At 45.3% G+C, this 20606-nt stretch overlaps 1 protein-coding gene across 1 annotated transcript in view; it reads right to left on the bottom strand.

The window, feature by feature from the left end:
- Positions 1-20606, bottom strand: part of NRXN3 (neurexin 3) — a 1772673-nt gene that overhangs the window by 1208187 nt on the left and 543880 nt on the right. The window contains exons 9-10 of the mRNA XM_033952014.1: positions 7731-8169; positions 4514-4897 (exon numbers count right to left, since the gene is read on the bottom strand). Coding sequence (XP_033807905.1) covers positions 4514-4897; positions 7731-8169 — 823 coding nt within the window. The remainder of the gene's footprint in view (positions 1-4513; positions 4898-7730; positions 8170-20606) is intronic.

Raw genomic sequence — 20606 nt, forward strand, 5'->3', positions numbered from 1 at the left:
TTGGCCCTTAGAACAAGGCTGAGACTCTGGTTGGCCAGAAAAGAAGACATAGAGGGGTAGGGTGGGGTAAACTCCAGAGTAAGGAAGAGACCAAGCCCTTGCAAATGGAGCTTAGAAATTCTCAGTCAGGGGAGGTGCCAGAAGAGATGGATGTGGAGTTGGCCAGCCAGGTGGTAATGAAGGAGACTGTCCAGGTGCAGTAGCGCAAGGCATGGAGTTCCAGTTTGGAACTTTCCCTTTCTTTACTTTGGACTTAAGGTTTTGAGGAACCCTTTTGAATGTTTGTCTGTAGCAGCAGTGGGCGGGCCAGTGTGAGAGAGTGAAACACTGCACTGGAGTTGGCTGCCCCAGCTCTGGCGGATGTGGACTGAAACTAAGACTGTAGTTTTCCTTTGCTTTATTATTATTTTGCAAGTGAAATTAACTACAGTGTTCCCCTGCAAATTTGTGGTTTGCGAATCGCAAACTCAGTAATTCGCAGTATGCCCCGACCGCCTCTTCCTGCACTAAAGTCAGGCTACACCAATCAGGAGTTGCATGTCAAAGCAATTCCTGATTGATGTAGCCTGACTTTAGTAAGAGGATGAGGCGGTAGGAGCATACCGTGAATGATTTTCTGCACCCGCAGCTGCCTTCTGCCTTTTAACAGACGCAAAACTGCATTTGTGGTTTTTCAAAATTTGCGGGGGTTCCAAACTAGTGAAATGGAGCCCCAGAATTAGAGAAAGCGAGGTGGAGCCAAGATTGAAAGCCTCTTAGTAGAGAGGGGTTCCTCCCTCCCTAGTCACAGGGTCCCTTGAAAGGGGAAGAGCCCCGATCTACCCACGGGTTTGAAGTGAGCATAGTGTAGCGACAAAACATAGACCTGTTGTGGCTGAACTTTGATGAGACTACTGCACGGGGTACACATCTTCTTGGATCAAAGGTGTGTTTGCCACTTAATTTGATATTTGTTCAGTACCTGACCAGAAAGTCATTAGTGCCTGAGCAGAATGAAAAATGCCCCCCAAAAGGGTATCTATCAGCCTAATAACCAACTTGTTTTATTGAAAGAAAGGACTTACTTGTAGGGAGCACTGCATTGGAGAACACGACTAGAGAAGATCTGGCATAAGGACAATTTTTTGTCGGAAGCACCCTTAGCAATGACAACAGACACCCCCCCTTTACAGTCATTCCATATAGACACACCTCACTGTATCGTTCATTCTCACAGTATCCCCTCCTTATAATGTCTGTGGTTCTTTAATTTCACCATGTCCCCGAGGAACCTCCCTTTATGATCCCACGATTCTAATGTCACTGCTGACAAATGTCAGTGTCCCTTGCGCCAAACGTCATTACTGTTGAGGTTATTATAATAGGTTATGACATATTATTGGGTCTTTCACATATCTTTTTCTGAGATGAATTTATTGTATACTCTTACACTTAAAACCATAAAAATACAAATTTAATAGTCCAACCAGATCCTACACGGTCTGTGTTTCGGCAAACACGCCTTCCTCAGGGGTTCAATGGATATCAGTTGCACAAATAAAGAAATGGACTGAAACCAGTCTAATTGTCTTTAGACATGTGGTGGACTATTACATTTGTATTTTTATGGTTTTAAGTGTAAGAGTGTACAATAAATTTGTCTCAGAACATCAGTATTCACAGCTGCTTACTTTCATCGTTGGATTGATTCTACTGTGGATTATTGGGTCTCTCTTTTGTGTGTTGTTTCACATATCTTGCCAAAAGAACTGGAAAATAGCAAAGCTGATGGACATGTGCATTATGAGACAGAGCAGTGTGGTTCAGTGGTTAAAGCTCATCCTCAGCATCCTGAGGTTGTGAGTTCAAACCCACGCTGCTCCTTGTGACCCTGGGCAAGTCACTTAATCTCCTACCATGGGAACCGATATGTGGAGAGTGATGAGGAAAAAGCAAATATGCTAAACAAATACTTCTGTTCTGTGTTCACAGAAGAAAATCCTGGAGAAGGAACGAGATTGTCTGGCATAGTTACACGAAAAAATGGAGTAGATTCTGTGCCGTTCACGGAGGAGAGTGTTTATGAGCAACTTGAAAAACTGAAGGTAGACAAAGTGATGGGACCAGACGGGATCCATCCCAGGATGCTTAGGGAGCTCATAGAGGTTCTGGCTAGTCCTATTAAAGACTTGTTCAACAAATCTCTGGAGACGGGAGTGATTCCTGGGGATTGGAAGAGAGCGGATGTGGTCCCTATTCATAAAAGTGGTCACAGGGATGAAGCAGGAAACTACAGGCCGGTGAGCCTCACTTCAGTTGTTGGAAAAATAATGGAAGTATTGCTGAAAGAAAGGATAGTGTACTTCCTTGAATCTAATGGGTTACAGGATCCGAGGCAACATGGCTTTACAAAAGGTAAATCATGCCAAACGAACCTGATTGAATTTTTTGATTGGGTGACCAGAGAGCTGGATTGAGGACATATGCTAGATGTAATTTACTTGGATTTCAGCAAAGCCTTTGATACAGTTCCTCATAGGAGGCTGTTGAACAAACTTGAAGGGCTGAAGTTAGGACCCAAAGTGGTGAACTGGGTCAGAAACTGGCTGTCGGACAGACGCCAGAGGGTGGTGGTTAATGGAAGTCGCTCAAAGGAAGGAAAGGTGACTAGTGGAGTCCCTCAGGGTTCGGTGCTGGGGCCGATCCTGTTCAAAATGTTTGTGAGTGACATTGCTGAAGGGTTAGAAGGAAAAGTGTGCCTTTTTGTAGATGATACCAGATTTGTAACAGAGTAGACACCGAAGTGGGAGTGGAAAATATGAAAAAGGATCTGCAAAAGTTAGAGGAATGGTCTAATGCAAGGATCTCAAAATCCCTCCTTGAAGGCCGCAATCCAGTCAGGTTTTCAGGATTTCCTCAATGAATATGCATTGAAAGCAGTGCATGCACATAGATCTCATGCATATTCATTGGGGAAATCCTGAAAACCCGACTGGATTGTGGCCCTCAAGAAGGGACTTTGAGATCCCTGGTCTAATGCCTGGCAACTAAAATTCAATGCAAAGAAATGCAGAGTAATGCATTTGGGGATTAATAATCGGAAGGAACTGGGAGGTGAGAAGCTGATATGCCCGGACGGGGAGAGGGTCTTTCGGGTGATAGTGTCCGAAGATCTAAAGGCGAAAAAACAGTGTGACAAGGCAGTGGCTGCTGCCATAAGGATGCTGGGCTGTATAAAGAGATGCACAGCCAGTAGAAGAAAGAAGATGTTGATGCCCCTGTACAGGTCATTCGTAAGGCCCCACTTGGAGTATTGTGTTCAGTTTTGGAGACCGTATCTGGCGATGGACGTAAGAAGACTTGAGGCGGTCCAGAGGAGGGCGACGAAAATGATAGGAGGCTTGCGCCAGAAGACGTATGAGGAGAGACTGGAAGCCCTGAATATGTATACCCTAGAGGAAAGGAGGGACAGGGGAGATATGATTCAGACATTCAAATACTTGAAGGGTATTAACGTAGAACAAAATCTTTTCCAGAGAAAGGAAAATGGTAAAACCAGAGGACATAATTTGAGGTTGAGGGGTGGTAGATTCAAAGGCAATGTTAGGAAATTCTACTTTACGGAGAGGGTGGTGGATGCCTGGAATGCGCTCCAGAGAGAGGTGGTGGAGAGTAAAACTGTGACTGAGTTCAAAGAAGCGTGGGATGAACACAGAGGATCTAGAATCAGGGTCCAAATTCAAGGCCGGGTCACTGATACACTAAGGAAGACCGAACATGCTGCGTAGGCCTCATTATCCAGTCTCAAAACTAGCTAACTCTATACAATCAAAGTATTCTGCTTTTCTACCCAAACTCTGCCTCATGGAAGTTGAAAGCTCCATTTTCAAAAGGGTTAAGATACCTAAATACCAAAGGCAGACATCTCATTTCCATGGAGGCCAACATCCTAAGTGGGAGTTCTAGAGTCCGACCCCTATCCTGCCTTGCTCCACCCATAGTTCTGCCGAGCCCCGCCCATAATACCACCCAACACCACCATTAACTCTTCTCAGCCCTGCCTGCAACTACAGCCAGCCCCATCCACAGCAGCACCAGCAGTAGCTTCTATTTCCAGCAGCAGCAGAAGAGACCTTCCTAAAACATCACTTCCTGCTGCCTCTGGACCAAAAGCAGCAGCAGGAGATGATGTTTTAGGAAGGCCTGCCCTGCAGCTGCTGGAAGGAGAGCCCATTCAGCCGGAATGCAAGGGATGACCCACAAAAGCAGGAGACTCGGCAGCTCTGCTTTCCAGCTCTTTTAACACAGACTAGAGCTGAGCACCCAAACTTTGGTATCCAAAAAGAAGGTAGGGCCAAGAATAGGACAGCAAATGAAGAGATCTGTATCTGCATGAGGTCCTTCAGTTAGATGAGTTTTCAACCTAAAGCCTGGGCCCAAAAAATTCCCTTTGAAAATCAGCCTCTTCAGGCTTTGGTATACGACGTTCCAGCGTCCCTGCCAGCCAGTGTTTAGTAGAGGGTTGTAGACTCACCCCTTTCGCAGGTCCTGCCCCAGTAGCCGGTGCCAGTACAGTCACAGATGAAGCGGTTCCAACCATCCTTGCAGACGGCGTTGTTTTTACACGGGGAGCTGTCGCACTGCTTGGAACTGAGCCGGAAACAGGAGGACTTTACGCCGGCGGCATTCTGCGCCTCTGCCAGTTGCCGGATATTCTTGCTGCGCCCGTCAATGAACAGGTCTCGAATGCATCCCACATAACCATAATTCAGCATGGCAGTCCAGAGCTCTGTGGGGAGTATCAACCCCCCGCGATTCTCAGGAAGGCCCCCCAGGTACATGTCGCCTTCCAAGTCCAGAATCTCGCTCTCCCCGCTGGCGGTGAAAGGCGTGCGCTTACTGTTCACCGATATGGTGCCTGCAAGAGAGAAAAGAGAGAAATGTAATTTAACCAAGTCACTGGTTAGAGGTATTCTGGGTATTTACGTTCGAGTAATTCTGAAAAATTATCTGGATCTTTACTGACACCAGTCAAATATGTCTTATAACCAGTGTAAATAACCTTCATGTCAGAGGGACAGGCTGGGCCAGTTCTGGTTGTACCTGCAATGTATCCTCAGGTCTCTGTTTATTGTTGATCTTAGAGAAATTGAAGGGAGGAGGTAAACTCAGGACTGGATCTGTTCTTTGGCCATATGAAACACAAGAGCTTCTGATCCTGTAACAGCTAAGTCATAGTTTGATCAATCTCCATTAACCAAAAGCCAAATCTTCTAGGAATGAGGGAACTATAGAACAGTCGTTACCATATGAGGTAGAAGCCAGAGCCTCAGCACCTGTGGTCAGAAGAAGACATTACCTCCTGCGGGAAGTCTCAGAGATCTGCTTTAGATACAGTGGAGGACAAAGTCTCCTCTTGGTTCTACAGTGTGGCCTTCTGCAATGACCCCAAAGCGGGTTAAAAAAATCTCCAGTGGGGATGAATTAAAGAGGGATGTGGTACAGTGGTTAGAGCTACAGCCTCAGCCTCCTGAGCTGGTGGGTTCAGATCCCATGCTGCTCCTCATGACCCTGGGCAAGTCACTTACTCCCCCATTGCCCCAGGTACAATAGAGAGTGTGAGCCCACCGGGACAGACAGGGAAAAATGCTTGAGTACTTGTATATAAACACTTAAATAAATAAATAATAAATGCCTCCCTGTCTTCATGGTCCTTTCCTCTAGTCCAGTGTTCTTCACTGGTCTTCACCGGTCTGCGGACTGGTGCTGGTCCACAGAAATTTCCTGCCGGTCCACAGGGCCGGCACGTGCATCGGGCCTGAGATAGTGTTCTTCAACCGCCGGTCCGCGGTGCGATCGATGTGGCGTTATCTTCGGGCCAGCTCCCTCTTCCTCAGTTCTGCAGTGGCTCCTATGCGCTTCCTGCTCCTGAACCAGCAGCCTTCTATCTGACCTCGCAACGTCAGAGAGAAGGCTTCCGAATGAGGCGCGGGACGCGGCCCATGTCTTTGTGCACTGCAGCACTGAGGAAGAGGGAGCCGGCCCGAAGATAATGCTGGGGACGGCATAAAATGGCCAGGCGGGAGCAGGCCAGAAGTTAAGGCACAGCATGGAGGGAGGGAGACAACAAAGGTAGGGGGAATGATTTTAGTTTTGAATTTAGTGATTGATTTACATCTGCTGTCTGTTCAGGAAGAAATGCATTTCCTTCTTTATCTCTGGGGTTGTACTGCATGCAGAGTCTTGCATCTTAGGGATTGTTTGTATATATTATACTTCTCCCTCTGAATCCGTGATTTCAGTATCCGCAGATTCGGTTATTCACGATTTTTTTGGGGGAAAAGAAAACAAATGCTGCATCCCAGACCTCCCTGGATCTTACCTGGTGGTCTTGCGGGCTTTCGGGGCAGGAGTGATCTTCCTACGCTCCTGCCCCGTGCAGATCACTCATACAAAATGGCTGTGGGGAGTTCCCGTCGTAGTCTCAAGAGACTATGAGAGCTCACTTCAACCATTTTCTATGAGTGATCTGCACAGGGCAGGAGGGCAGGGGTGTAGGAAGATCACTCCTGCCCCGAAAACCCGATAGACTACCAAGTAAGGTCCGGGATGCTGGAGGAAGGTAGGGGGTTGGGTCCGAGCCGGCCCAAATGTTATTTGCGAATTTTCAGTATTTGCGGGCTGGCTCTGCCCCTATCCCCCACGAATATTGAGGGAGAAGTGTAGTACTTTTAGTTTTTGGTCCTGTATTTGCATAGGAGTTATCTGTGTTCTGGTAGGAATGAATGTTGAGAAGTATACAGTGTGCTTTGTGTAGTTTAATTTTGTGGTTAACCATTATGTGTTGTTAATATAAAATTATATTGTGTGTGTGTGTATATATGAAAAATGAATGGAAAAAATGGTGTTACAATTAGTACTATTAAGGGGATGGGGTCTGGGGCGGAGATTGGGTAGAGATGGGCGGGGTCTGGCCCATGACTTAGCCCGGTGTTCTTCAACTGCCAGTCCACAAAATAATTATTTTATTTCCGCCAGTCCATAGGTGACAAAAGGTTGAAGAACACTGCTCTAGTCAGATTAAATGTGCCCACATGAGATCAGGGGCCTAATTTTCTTGCGTGACATGAACACAGAAGTATGTATGGGTTCAATGTGGTCCAGCTGTTGGTTTAGGGAGATACCACCCTGAGGGCCCTGAAAGCAAGGGATTCTTCCACTAATTAATGAAACTGAGCTTGCGAAATCATTGCCTTTTGCCTATAACACTGATAACTTTGAGATTACGTTTAGGGAGCTGCCACAGTGGCATAATCAGTGGCCTAGTAAAAGAGGGCAAGGAGGCAGACCGTACCGGGCGCTTTCTTCATGGGGGGTACCAGTGCTGGCACCTATCCTCCTCTCCATTCCCCTCCCCTTCCCGAATGTACCTCTTGAAATGTTCGAAGGTGCGAGCAGCATCTTACACTTGCTGCTCGCAACGGCATCAACTCCCTTCTGACTTCACTTCTTGGTCATGGGACCAAGGCATGACGTCACAAGGCCGAGCATTGACTGGAGGATGCTGCTTGCACCGGCAAACATTTCAAGAAGTTCATGGGGGGGGGGGGAAGTGGGGGTGGTCAAGTGGCTAGGAAGATTGGGGGGGGTTGCCAACCTCTCTTGCCACACCACCGGGCACAATTCAACAAAACAAACTTCTGACCCTCCTTCAGCTTCACTTCCTGCGTTACCATTTGACAGTGTCCTACCTGACCTGCCGTCTCGTTGGATGTCCACATGGTACCAGTTCCCATCATTTGCCTTCTTGCTGGTGGCTTTTACTTTGATGGTGCCAGAGCCCATGTCCAGCAGCAGGTAGAGGTTGCCGTCCAGCAGCTCCACGGCAAAAAAGTCCACCTTGGTATTCTTCTGGCTCCTGGTATCCTTCCACTCCTGGGGTTTCCCGTGCGTGAACAAAATGAGCCCATTTGGCTCGGTGGTGCGGAAGTCAAAGGAGATGGAGCCCATGCGCTTGGTGTTCCACTTTGGGAGGCTGATGTAGGCCTCGGGGGTCTCAAAGCTGATGGGGTCCAGCGTGGCCACATTCTCACACTTGAAGACCACATCACCGTAGATTTTCATTTTAGTGTCTCCAATCCTGGCCAAGCGAGACAGCTCTAGGCGAATGTCATTGTTCTTGTAAACCACCTGTCCGATACCAAAGAGAAGGGTTATTAGTTATACACTCTCACAGACACACACAGCTCAAACCCCAGGAAAATGGACAAGGCTCCTTGAGTTCTAATCCCAGTTGTGCCACCGCCTCTACCTATCATTTGAACTCCCTGTGCTTTCTAGACCAGTTCAAAGCAACACATTTATATCAATCTGATTTCCCCGAATTTAAGAATAAAGAAAACAACACTAGAAATGCAGTTTTATTTGCTGGAATATAATCGGTTTCAACCCCCTCTTTAACTAAGCCGTGGTAGGGGTTTCTACCACAGCCTAGAGGTGTAAATGCTCCGACACTTATGGAATTCCTATGAGCGTCAGAGCATTTAGTGCTCTGAACTGTGGTAGAAACCTCTACGATGGCTTAGTTAAAAAAAAAAGTGTGTGTGTGTGGGGGGGAGGGGGTAAATCTCCATTTTGTGAATAACAACATGCACTTTAGATCAGTGGTTCTCAACCCTATCCTAGGGGACCCCCCAGCCATTTGGGTTTTCAGGTTACCCCTAATGAATATGCATGAAAGAGATTTGCATATAATGGAGGAGACAGGCATGCAAATATGTCTTATGCATATTCATTAGGGATATCTTGAAAACCCAACTGGCTGGGGGTCCCCCAGGACAGGGTTGAGAACCACTGACTTAGCAAACCAAAGTCTTCTCCCTTCTTTCTGGAGGTCTTGAAACCCCTTTTCAAACGAGAATGAAAAACATTGCAGGATACAGTGTGAAGCCCTCACTCGCCCCAGAATGAGGACTTTGGCTTTCTGAGATTTCCCCCCCTCCCATTCCAATCATTGTTGTAAGAGTTTCTTCCCACAGCTCTGGAGAATCCCTTTATCGATCTGCTCTCCTAGACACCTTGGGACCGATATTCCGACCGTGGGAGGGATGCTGGCGGCTAACTCCTGCAGTCGGTGCTGAACCCTTATCATCGAATATCTAGCCTATCTTTGCTCCTTTGTGAACTGTTTTGTTTTCTGGCGTTTTTATTTTTCTTTTCCTCATAATATTTTATCTGTATCTCGCTTAGAAGTTGGATAAGCGACAACATCAAATTTTAATAAAAACTTGAAAACTCAAACTTAGTCAGGTAAGTCAATTTTAAGCACTAGCCAGCTAAGCCATAGCAGCCAAAGATAGACTGGCTTTTGGCAAGGCTCAATTTGGCCACTAAACTTGGCTATTCGGCACTGGAAATCGGCAACTGTTACGCAATAGAGCAGGCCAAGTTTAGGCCGCTAACAATGGAGTGGAGATCTACCACTGAATATTTGTGGTGAGCCAGCTAAACGCTATTTAACCAGCCAGGAACCATTTCTGTCCAGTTAAATAATGCTGAACATTGGGCGGTTTAGACATAAGTAAATTGTAAGCTCCAGGGAGCAGGATTGTCTCTCACGTGTAAGTCTAATAGTGTAATAAAAAGAGCTTCATCCTGGTGCTGGCATTATGTTGCATTATGCCCCGCTCCACCTCCCGGGGCGCTTCCTTGTAGAATAACTAGTAGTAAGGTGAAGCACTGCTAGAAGGCCTACACTCTGTTCCCCTTTGTTCTCCTTCCTCCTGCTTGTCTCTAACTCTTTGTAGCCAGATGAATCTCTCCACTCCCATCACTTATCCTCCCTCACAGGCTTTGGTTACCTCTGTGCTTTTCTTGAGTAGACGCTCTCTCTCTTACTTGTACAGATTTGCAGGTGACCCAGACGTCCTACAGGCTTGCAGTGATTGCATTTGACATGTTTTCCACAGCCCTCCACTTCCTTCCTTGAGAGTCCAGGCCTATCATTTGTCTCATGGCCTCTGTCCCCACCTCATTCCAGTCATTTGCTGGAAGCAAAGTGGTATGCTCTAGGGCAGGGGTAGGCAATTCCGATCCTCGAGAGCCAGAGCCAGGTCAGGTTTTCAGGATCTCCACAATGACTATGTATGAGATGGATTTGCATGCACTGCCTCCTTGAGATGCAAATCTATCTCATGCATATTTATTGTGGAGATCCTGAAAACCTGACCTGGCTCCGGCTCTCGAGGACCAGAATTGCCTACACTTGCTCTATGGAAATGCAACCCAACACTATGAGTTAGGCTCTGCTTTTCTGGTTCTCATCTCTCATCACCGGAGAGAAGCTTTGATAAATGACATCCTGATGACAGATGGATGAAAAGATGTAAGAATGTGGTTGGGAATAACAGTTCTCTGATGGTTGTTCAGCAGTAAAGGAGAGACGACAGATATGATGGCTCCTTGATAAGAGCTGGCTAGAAAGCTGTGCTTGATGGTTTTCTGGTGAGAGATGAAAACCAGAAAAGCAGAGCCTAACTCATAGTGTTTGGTTGAATTGCCATAGAGCAAATGACTGGAATGAGGTGGGGACAGAGGACATGAGACAGGTGATAGGCCTGGACTCTCAAGCAATTTTTAGCTCAGGCCAGCACGCTGAATGCTATGCGCTGCTCCCAACCTTCATAGGAACTCTATGACTCTTGGGAGCAGCGCAGAACATTCGGTTTTGTAAAAGAGTTTGAGTACTGTTTATAGAATAGCACGCTTTTTTACTTGGCACTGGATTTTTAACCTACAATTTGGTAACAATGTTACTAGCCAGCAGTGGGTTCACCTTATAGAGAAGCGTATTTATAAAATATAGTGGAGAAAAAACCTCAATTATTACATTGAGACAGCAATCTACATAGATTTTAAGCTGTTCTTTTTTTTTTATCATGGGCATAAGAAACTCCACTCTAAATATCAGATCTCAAATAGGAACTCAGCCCACCATTGTGCACAGGTACGTATCTGAATCATTCACTTATTTCAAAGGATGACGGCAGTCCAGAGGCGGCTTCCCATTCCACCTTCCACTTCAAATGCTGGCTCCAACACCGATGGTCTCTCTGCTCCAGTTCTTTCTGACAAGGACCTTGTTTTGCCAATTTTCAGCTGCGTCAGGCAATTGTCAACATCACTTTCATTACAACTAATTCCGCGCACTAATGGCTACAAGACACTAGCACGGAATTGATGGGTTTCTTTGGTTTTGTTTCTGGTATTGTCACTTCCGGTAAGATGATGTCCGATGCTTCGACGGTGGGTCATTTTCAATGTGAAAACATGCAAGAGGGAAGCACGATACAGATCCCTGGAAAGAGACTAATTACTTTAAAAGTATTTACCACATGTGAAACAGTTGGAGTGCTTTATATTTTGGTCTAAGAACGTAAAAGCATAAGAATTGCCGCTGCTGGGTCAGACCAATGGTCCATCGTGCCCAGCAGTCCACTCACGCGGTGGCCCCCAGGTCAAAGACCAGTGCTCTAAATGAGTCCAGCCTCACCTGCGTATGTTCCAGTTTAGCAGGAACTTGTCCAGCTTAGTCTTGAATCCCTGGAGGGTGTTTTCCCCTACAACAGACTCTGGAAGAGCGTTCCCGTTTTCTACCACTCTCTGGGTGAAGAAGAACTTCCTTACGTTTGTACGGAATCTATCCCCTTTCAATTTTAGAGAGTGCCTTCTCGTTCTCTCTACCTTGGAGAGGGTGAACAACCTGTCCTTATCTACTAAGTCTATCCCCCTTCTGTTCTTACAATTTATGTTATTTAGGCCATACTGTATACTCAAATATAAACCTAGATTTTTTTCTCCAAAAAAACAGGTCTCAGTTCATATTCGAGCCTCTCATCTTTCCATGCCACCCAATGATCGGCATTTATCTTTAGCCCCACCCTATTCTCCTACACTACACTTTTTCCAGCTCATAGAACAATCCATTATCCTAGATTATTGCAACATCCTCTACATCCCCTGCCCTGCAACGATGACCAAACAACTACAAACAATTAAAAATACAGCCCTAAGACTCGTCTACTTGTTAAGGAAACACGACCACATTACTGAAGCATTCATCAACTCGCACTGGCTCCCAATCCAGGAAAGAATACTATTCAAATTCTACTGCATACTATTTAAAACTATAAATAGTATAAATAGTAGGAGACAGCTCAACCTACCTGAACAAACAACTCATCCATATTACCTCAACCAGACATAGAAAAACTCACACCCCATTCACACACCCGCCAATCAAAGAAGTTAAACAGAAAAAACTATACGACGGCCTCTTAGCCACTCAAGCAGCGAAACTAGAAACCCAAATCTCCCAATCTACTGATTACAACCACAGACTACAAGTTGTTCAGAAAAGAAATAAAAACCATACTCTTCAAGAGATTCCTGAAAAAGTCTTAACGTCATGAATACCCCTTCCTCCTATCTTCTTCCTGACTCTCTGAGACTACCTGAGCTACAAGATAGTATGGTGCAGGACCTACGTACATTGGAAAGCTGGTCCTCAACCTGGCAGCTGGGCTTCAATGCTGGAAAGTGTAAGGTCATGCACCTGGGTAGCAGAAACCCGTGCAGAACTTATACCTTGAACGGGGAGACCTTGACCAGGACTTCAGCAGAACGAGATTTAGGAGTAATCATCAGCGCAGACATGAAATCTGCCAATCAGGTGGAGAAGGCTTCCTCAAGGGCAAGGCAGATGCTGGGTTGCATCCGTAGAAGTTTCGTCAGCAGAAAGCCTGCAGTCATAATGCCATTATACAGGACCATGGTGAGACCTCATCTGGAATACTGCATGCAATTCTGGAATCCACATTATCGCAAGGACATGCAGAGGGTCGAGTCGGTCCAAAGGATGGCCACCAGAATGGTCTCAGGGCTTAAAGGTCTCTCGTACGAAGCAAGACTAAACAGTTTGCAGCTCTACACTCTCGAGGAACGCAGGGAGAGGGGAGACATGATTGAGACGTTTAAATACATCACCGGACGTATAGAAGTGGAAGATAACATTTTCCTTCTCAGAGGCCCCTCAACCACAAGGGGGCACCCGCTCAAACTCAAGGGCGGAAAATTTCACGGCGACACCAGGAAGTATTTCTTCACGGAGCGAGTGATTGATCAATGGAACAAGCTTCCAGTACGATTATAATCGAGGCCAGCAGCGTGCCAGATTTTAAGAATAAATGGGACGCCCATGTGGGATCCCTAAGTGGATCAGGGTAGAACATTGGCTAATATTAAGGGGAGGGTCTATAGAGTGGGCAGACTTGATGGGCCTTGGCCCTTTTCTGCCGTCATCTTTCTATGTTTCTATGTTTCTACCTGTTCTATTCTCTACCTTTACTAGTCATGACCACTGATACCATTTGTAACACTCCTACTATAAATCTTTTGGAATCCGTCTTGAACCGCAAGGTAATGGCGGAATAGAAATCTCTAATGTAATGTATTTGCTGTGATAGGGGATTAACAGACTCACAAATACAGAAAAACCGCAAATAATTTTTTCATACATTATTCACTATTTCCTATTAAAAACCATCGTAAATATGGTGAAACCGCGAATAACATGGCGGGAGACCTGGCCTGTTCCTGAAGGTGAAGAAAGTGCTGGGAATCAGCAATTTTTCTATTCAAGCTGATGTAATATGGGGGGAGGAACCAGTAAGCTAAAAACCGTGAATAATCAAAACCGTGAATGCTGAAACCACGAATACGGAGGGAGAAGTGTAGTCCTCTTCACCATTGCCTCCAACCCTCTCATAACAACCGACAAATTACAGCTATACTCGCTCGAAGAGCGCAGAGAGAGGGGAGACATGATCGAGACGTTCAAGTATCTTACGGGCTGCATCGAGGCGGAGGAAGATATCTTCTTTTTCAGGGGTCCCACGACAACAAGAGGGCATCCGTGGAAAATCAGGGGCGGGAAACTACGAGGTGACACCAGGAAATTCTTTTTCACTGAAAGAGTGGTTGATCGCTGGAATAGTCTTCCACTACAGGTGATTGAGACCAGCAGCGTGCCTGATTTTAAGGCCAAATGGGATCGGCACATGGGATCTATTCACAGGGCAAAGGTAGGGGAGGGACATTAAGGTGGGCAGACTAGATGGGCCGTGGGCCCTTATCTGCCGTCTATTTCTATGTTTCTATGTTTCTATGACATTTCTTTGCGAACCCCTCCCCCCCCCCCCCGACTCTGACGTCAGTGTCACAGCAGCCAACATTTCCTTCCTCCAACCTCTTCAGCAACCATTTCTTTCCAAAATCCCCCAACTCCGATACCACCACCACAGCAACCAACATCCCCCCTTCCCCGATCATCCGATAATCAGCTCTTTGCTTACCAGCATTTGCTGGGGTCCCCCGACACCAGCACAACATTTCCTGCCTCCAACTCCCTCACGGCAACCAACATACAAAACCCCTCAACTCTGATGCCACCACAACCAATCCAACGCCATTCCAACCCCCTCATCCTATAATCAGCTCTTCACTTACTGGCATTTGCTTCCCTGCCATATGCTGAAAAAGTTATGCGCTGACTGGATCGAAGCGGGGACTCGAGCCTCTGCGCATGCTCTTAGGTCTGCCGGCTTCTGCCTTCTCTGAGACTCTCAGAGAGGGCAAGAGCTGGAAAGCTCTTTGTTTTCTTTTATTGAAAAATTCAATAAAATATCATGAGAAAAAAAAAAGTTGAGAGACGCTGAAGGTGGAATGTGAAGCTGTCACTGGACTGCCGTCATCCTTTGAGATAAGTGAATGATTCAGATACTTGAACCCTGTGCACAGTGGTGGGCTGAGTTCCTATCTGAGATTTGGTATTTAGAGTGGAGGTTTTTTTTATGCCCATGATGAAAAAACAGAAGAGCTTAAAGGGCTCCTTTTACTAAGGTGCTTTAGGGCTTTAACGCGCGGAATAGCCACACGCACTAGACCTTAACGCCAGCTGGCGTTATTCTAGAAGCGTGCCGCGCGGTTTAGCATGCAGTAATTTTGTGCCTGCGCTAAAAACGCTAGCGCACCTTAGTAAAAGGAGCCCAAAATCTATGTAGATTGCTGTCTCGATGTCATAATTGAGCCTTTTTCTCCACTATATTTAATAAATACGACTAATCACATTGTTGATAAATTGTTACTGATTTTCTGCAGGTGCTTTCTCTCTCCCTACTGGGCTCAGAATCTAAGTTTGTGTATCTGGGGCAATGGGGGGGGGGGGGTTAAGTGACTTGGCCAAGGTCACAAGGAGCTGCAGTGGCAATTGAACCCAGTTTCCCAGGATCTATACTAAACATTAGGCTATGTAATTTGTGTCTGTGCATAATACGTTTCTTTTCCCCGAAGAAGCCTTTTTTTTTTTAACGATGAAGCAAGGTTCCTTGTCAGGAGTGTTTGGAAGCCAGAGGATGATGGTCATTTCAAGCAACACCACATAAGTTATGTATTTGCGCACAAGGTCAGCCACTGTTCCACTGTGCAACTGTTGGAGATATTCGAAGCGGAGTTCTTTTGCCCCTGATAATAGCAAGGCAGCTTTGTTTTACTGCTTGTAAAGTGCTGCCATAGTATTTTTGAGGCTTCTTTCTGCACTGAATTGTGATTTCCATAGAAACGAATGACGGGCCGTCCATTGGACACTTGCAAGAACTGTTTGAATTGAGTATTCTTATGTTCTACCATTGTGTCTTTACAAAATAGCTTCAATACCAGGCCTCCTAACCTAGGTGGCCTGTTACAAAATAAATTATCCTCCGCCATACTCACATTCTTTACAACTTTGCAAACTCTGAAAATTCTGCCTACAACTTAATAATCAGCTGTTATCAGGGACCTCAGAGAATGAAACAGTGACAGAATTTGTCACCGTCCCCATCCCTGTGGATAACCATGGAAGCCATCTTGTGTTATTTTTTAATGTCTATTTCAATTTCAGTCCTTCTACACCAGAGACTGTGTCTGATTTCAAGAAAGCCTGGGAGAGGCACATGGGATCTCTTAGAGACAGGAAGAGATAATGCAGATGGGCAGACTGGAGGGGCCATTTGGCCTTTATCAGCAGTCATGTTTCTATGTTTCAATGCAAGGCTTGACGGTCAGTGGCAGGAAACCATCCTGTGTCATTCTTTAGTGTCTGTCTCAATCTCAGTCCTTCTACACCAGCATTCTTCAATGCAAGGCTTGAGGGTCAGTGGCTGGAAACCATCCCGTGTCATTCTTTAGTGTCCATCTCAACCTCAGTCCTTCTACACCAGCATTCTTCAATGCAAGGCTTGAGGGTCAGTGGCTGGAAACCATCCCGTGTCATTCTTTAGTGTCCGTCTCAACCTCAGTCCTTCTACACCAGCATTCTTCAATGCAAGGCTTGAGGGTCAGCGGTTGTGCCCATTCATAGTCTGATTATTCCCTCTCTCCTTAAAGAATGACATTGGAATGGTCTCCCATGGATATGTGCAGAGATGGGGACGGTATCTTTCAAGACCACTCAAATAAAGGAAGACCCAATTGCAGCAATTGGGCCTGAAGAAATATGATCACATTAGCCCATTTTATTGGCAATTACATTGGCTGCCTTTTGAGGCAAGTATTCTTTTTAAATTTGGTTGTCTTTGTTTTAAATCTCTTTTTGGTTTGGCTCCAGGATATCTAGTCCTTCTACACCAGCATTCTTCAATGCAAAGCTTGAGAGTCAGTGGCTGGAACCCATCCCGTTTCATTCTTTAGTGTCCATCTCAACTTCAGTCCTTCTACACCAGCATTCTTAAATGCAAAGCTTGAGGGTCAGTGGCTGGAACCCATCCCGTTTCATTCTTTAGTGTCCGTCTCAACCTCAGTCCTTCTACACCAACATTCTTCAATGCAAGGTTTGAGGGCCAGTGGCTGGAAACCATCCCGTTTCATTCTTTAGTGTCCGTCTCACCTCAGTCCTTCTACACCAGCATTCTTCAATGCAAGGCTTGAGGGTCGGTGACTGGAAACTATCCCGTGCCATTCTTTAGTGTCCGTCTCAACCTCAGTCCTTCTACACCAGCATTCTTCAATGCAAGGCTTGAGGGTCAGTGGCTGGAAACCATCCCGTGTCATTCTTTAGTGTCCGTCTCAACCTCAGTCCTTCTACACTAGCATTCTTCAATGCAAGGCTTGAGGGTGAGTGAAAACCATCCCGTGTCATTCTTTAGTGTCTGTTTCAACCTTGGTCCTTCTACACCAGCATTCTTCAATGCAAGGCTTGAGGATCAGTTGCTGGAAACCATCCCGTGTCATTCTGTAGTGTCCATCTCAACCTCAGTCCTTCTACACAAGCATTCTTCAATGCAAGGCTTGAGGGTCAGTGGCTGGAAACCATCCCGTGTCATTCTTTAGTGTCCATCTCAACCTTAGTCCTTCTACACTAGCATTCTTCATTGCAAGGTTTGAGGGTCAGTGGCTGGAAACCATCCCTTGTCATTCTTTAGTGTCCATCTCAACCTCAATCCTTCTACACCAGCATTCTTCATTGCAAGGTTTGAGGGTCAGTGGCTGGAAACCATCCCGTGTCATTCTTTAGTGTCCGTCTCAACCTCAGTCCTTCTACACCAGCATTCTTCAATGCAAGGCTTGAGGGTCAGTGGCTGGAAACCATCCTGTGTCATTCTTTAGTGTCTGTCTCAATCTCAGTCCTTCTACACCAGCATTCTTCAATGCAAGGCTTGAGGGTCAGTGGCTGGAAACCATCCCGTGTCATTCTTTAGTGTCCCCCTTCTACACCAGCATTCTTCAATGCAAGGCTTGAGGGTCAGTGGCTGGAAACCATCCCGTGTCATTCTTTAGTGTCCGTCTCAACCTCAGTCCTTCTACACCACCATTCTTCAATGCAAGGCTTGAGGGTCAGCGGTTGTGCCCATTCATAGTCTGATTATTCCCTCTCTCCTTAAAGAATGACATTGGAATGGTCTCCCATGGATATGTGCAGAGATGGGGACGGTATCTTTCAAGACCACTCAAATAAAGGAAGACCCAATTGCAGCAATTGGGCCTGAAGAACTATGATCACATTAGCCCATTTGATCGGCAATTCCATTGGCTGCCTTTTGAGGCAAGTATTCTTTTTAAATTTGGTTGTCTTTGTTTCAAATCTCTTTTTGGTTTGGCTCCAGGATATCTAGCCTCTCAATTTAATTTTTATACCTCATTAAAAAAACACTCGTAATAAGTTGATGTTTATGTATCCTTCCGTTAAGAACTGTCGTTACAAGAAATTTTTGAACAGGACATTTGCCTTTCAACTAGGTAAACTGAACTCTTGCTTAAGCCCGCTTATTTGTCAAACGGATTCTTATAACGTTTTTAGAAAGTTTTTAAAAACACATTTGTTTGATAAGTTTGTTAAATGACTATGTATTCCTTATCTTGTCATTCATTTTTATTAATTTGATGTACCTTTCACTGATTGTAAAGTTCTTCTTTGATGTTAACCGCCTGGAACTTTGAGGATGGGCGGTATACAAGAATAAATCTATTATTATTAATTTATTATTTTTCTTCTCTCATGAATATTCCTTGTGGATATCCTGAGAGCCTGACTTTCTATGGGATGCACAGGACAGATTTGAGAAGTCCTGTCTTCGGGTAACTGTGTCTGATGACTTTCACGTTGCAAAACACTGTCTTGGCAATGGCCAGAGTTAGAAACATAGAAACATAGAAGATGACGGCAGAAAAGGGCTACAGCCCATCAAGTCTGCCCACTCTGCTTACCCACCCCCTGTCTATGCCCTAATGACCCTCGTAGGGATCCCACATGGGTATCCCATTTATTCTTAAAGTCTGGCACGCTGTCTGCCTCGATCACCTGCACTGGAAGCTTGTTCCAATGATCAACACTCTCTCCTCCTCTCCCTATTGGCTAAGGCTCTTAACATTTGCATCTCCTCTTCCTATAGGCTAAGGCTCTTTACACCTGCATTGTGATGTCATAGAACTTTCTGATTATAGAAACATAGAAACATGATGGCAGATAAAGGCCAAAGACCCATCATAGAAACATAGAAACATAGAAGATGACGGCAGAAAAGGGCTACAGCCCATCAAGTCTGCCAACTCTGCTTACCCACCCCCTGTCTATGCCCTAATGACCCAATTTCCTTATCTTGACCCTCGTAGGGATCCCACATGGGTATACCATTTATTCTTAAAGTCTGGCACGCTGTCTGCCTCGATTACCTGCACTGGAAGGATTTGGGGAATCCAAAGGATTTGGGGAAGGATTTGGGGAAAGAGGTGCAACCAACCAATTTCCCCTTTTCTATTCTATTAAAATGTTTTATATATTGCTCAAAAGATAATGAAACTATCCAAGCAGTGTACAGTAAAAAGATGGACCTCTGACAGTGCTTTAAGGGATATTCACACACACTGAAATTTTACAGCCTTTCCCTAAGCCATACCATTGAATGACTTTGTTACTTCTATTTTGCCATGTTTAGACCTTTGCTTCAGATTAATTTTGAAACAACGGAAAAATCGTGAATGAGTTGAATTACAATAGGCTTGTCCAGCCTTTTTCTATTGGGGGTCAGGTTTTTTATTTTGTAAAATTTGGAGGGCCAAAGCACATAAGTGCACATGCACTCACACTGTCTAATGAATAAGGTGATACATTTTAATTGGACTAAATTATTACATTGTAACTCAATTTCGGAGGCCATAACCTCCTTTCTTAAGTCAGGACAGGCATTATTAGAACAATACTATACTGTCCAGACCTGAGGAGGAGGTTTTGGCATTTATTTAAGGCTCTTTTTACAAAGCAGCATTCCTAATCAGTGGTGAACTAAATGTGAAGAAGTCAATTCAGATAGTGGCTATTGCATTACATTACATTACATTAGTGATTTCTATTCCGCCATTACCTTGCGGTTCAAGGCGGATTACATCCAAACTAAAACAAGAATTACATTTCAACTTTGAAGTAATAGATTAAACGATGAGATAAAATTCTAAGGGAGAATTATGGGTTTTTGATAATGTTTGGTAACTAGAAAAATTAGAGAGTACTAAGGGTTTATAGAGTGTTGGATGTTGGGTTAGGTTTAACGTGTTTTTTGAAGAGTATGGTTTTAATTTCTTTCTTGAAGGTTTTGTAATCTATGGATGAAGATAACAGAGTGGTGAGTTGTTTGTCCAACTTAGCTGCTTTGCACTGGGCAGGAGGATGTGAGGCAGGAGTGATCCCTGGTGGAGGCCCTGGTGGAGGCCTGCTAGGCATTGGGAGGGAGGAGGGACAGGGTGCAGAGCCTGGCAGGGCAGGGAGGGGGGACTGGGTGCAAAGCCTGGGGGGACAGGGTGCAGAGCCTAGCAGGGCATGGCACTTGAATATTAACCTCCCCCCCTCCAGTTTATATTTGAGCCAACCGTTTTTCCTCCTTTGTGAGGAAAAAAGGTTACCTCGGTTTATGTTCGGGTTGCTTTATCTTCGAGTATAAATGGTTATAGGTTGAAAATTTGGGCGCATGACTGAAGTATTTGGTTTTCAGGTCTTGATTACAGTCTGTGTGAAATTAGAAGAATCCGAAGGCATTTACCAG

Source organism: Geotrypetes seraphini, chromosome 7, assembly GCF_902459505.1.
Source record: "Geotrypetes seraphini chromosome 7, aGeoSer1.1, whole genome shotgun sequence".
Taxonomy (NCBI): Eukaryota; Metazoa; Chordata; class Amphibia; order Gymnophiona; family Dermophiidae; genus Geotrypetes; species Geotrypetes seraphini.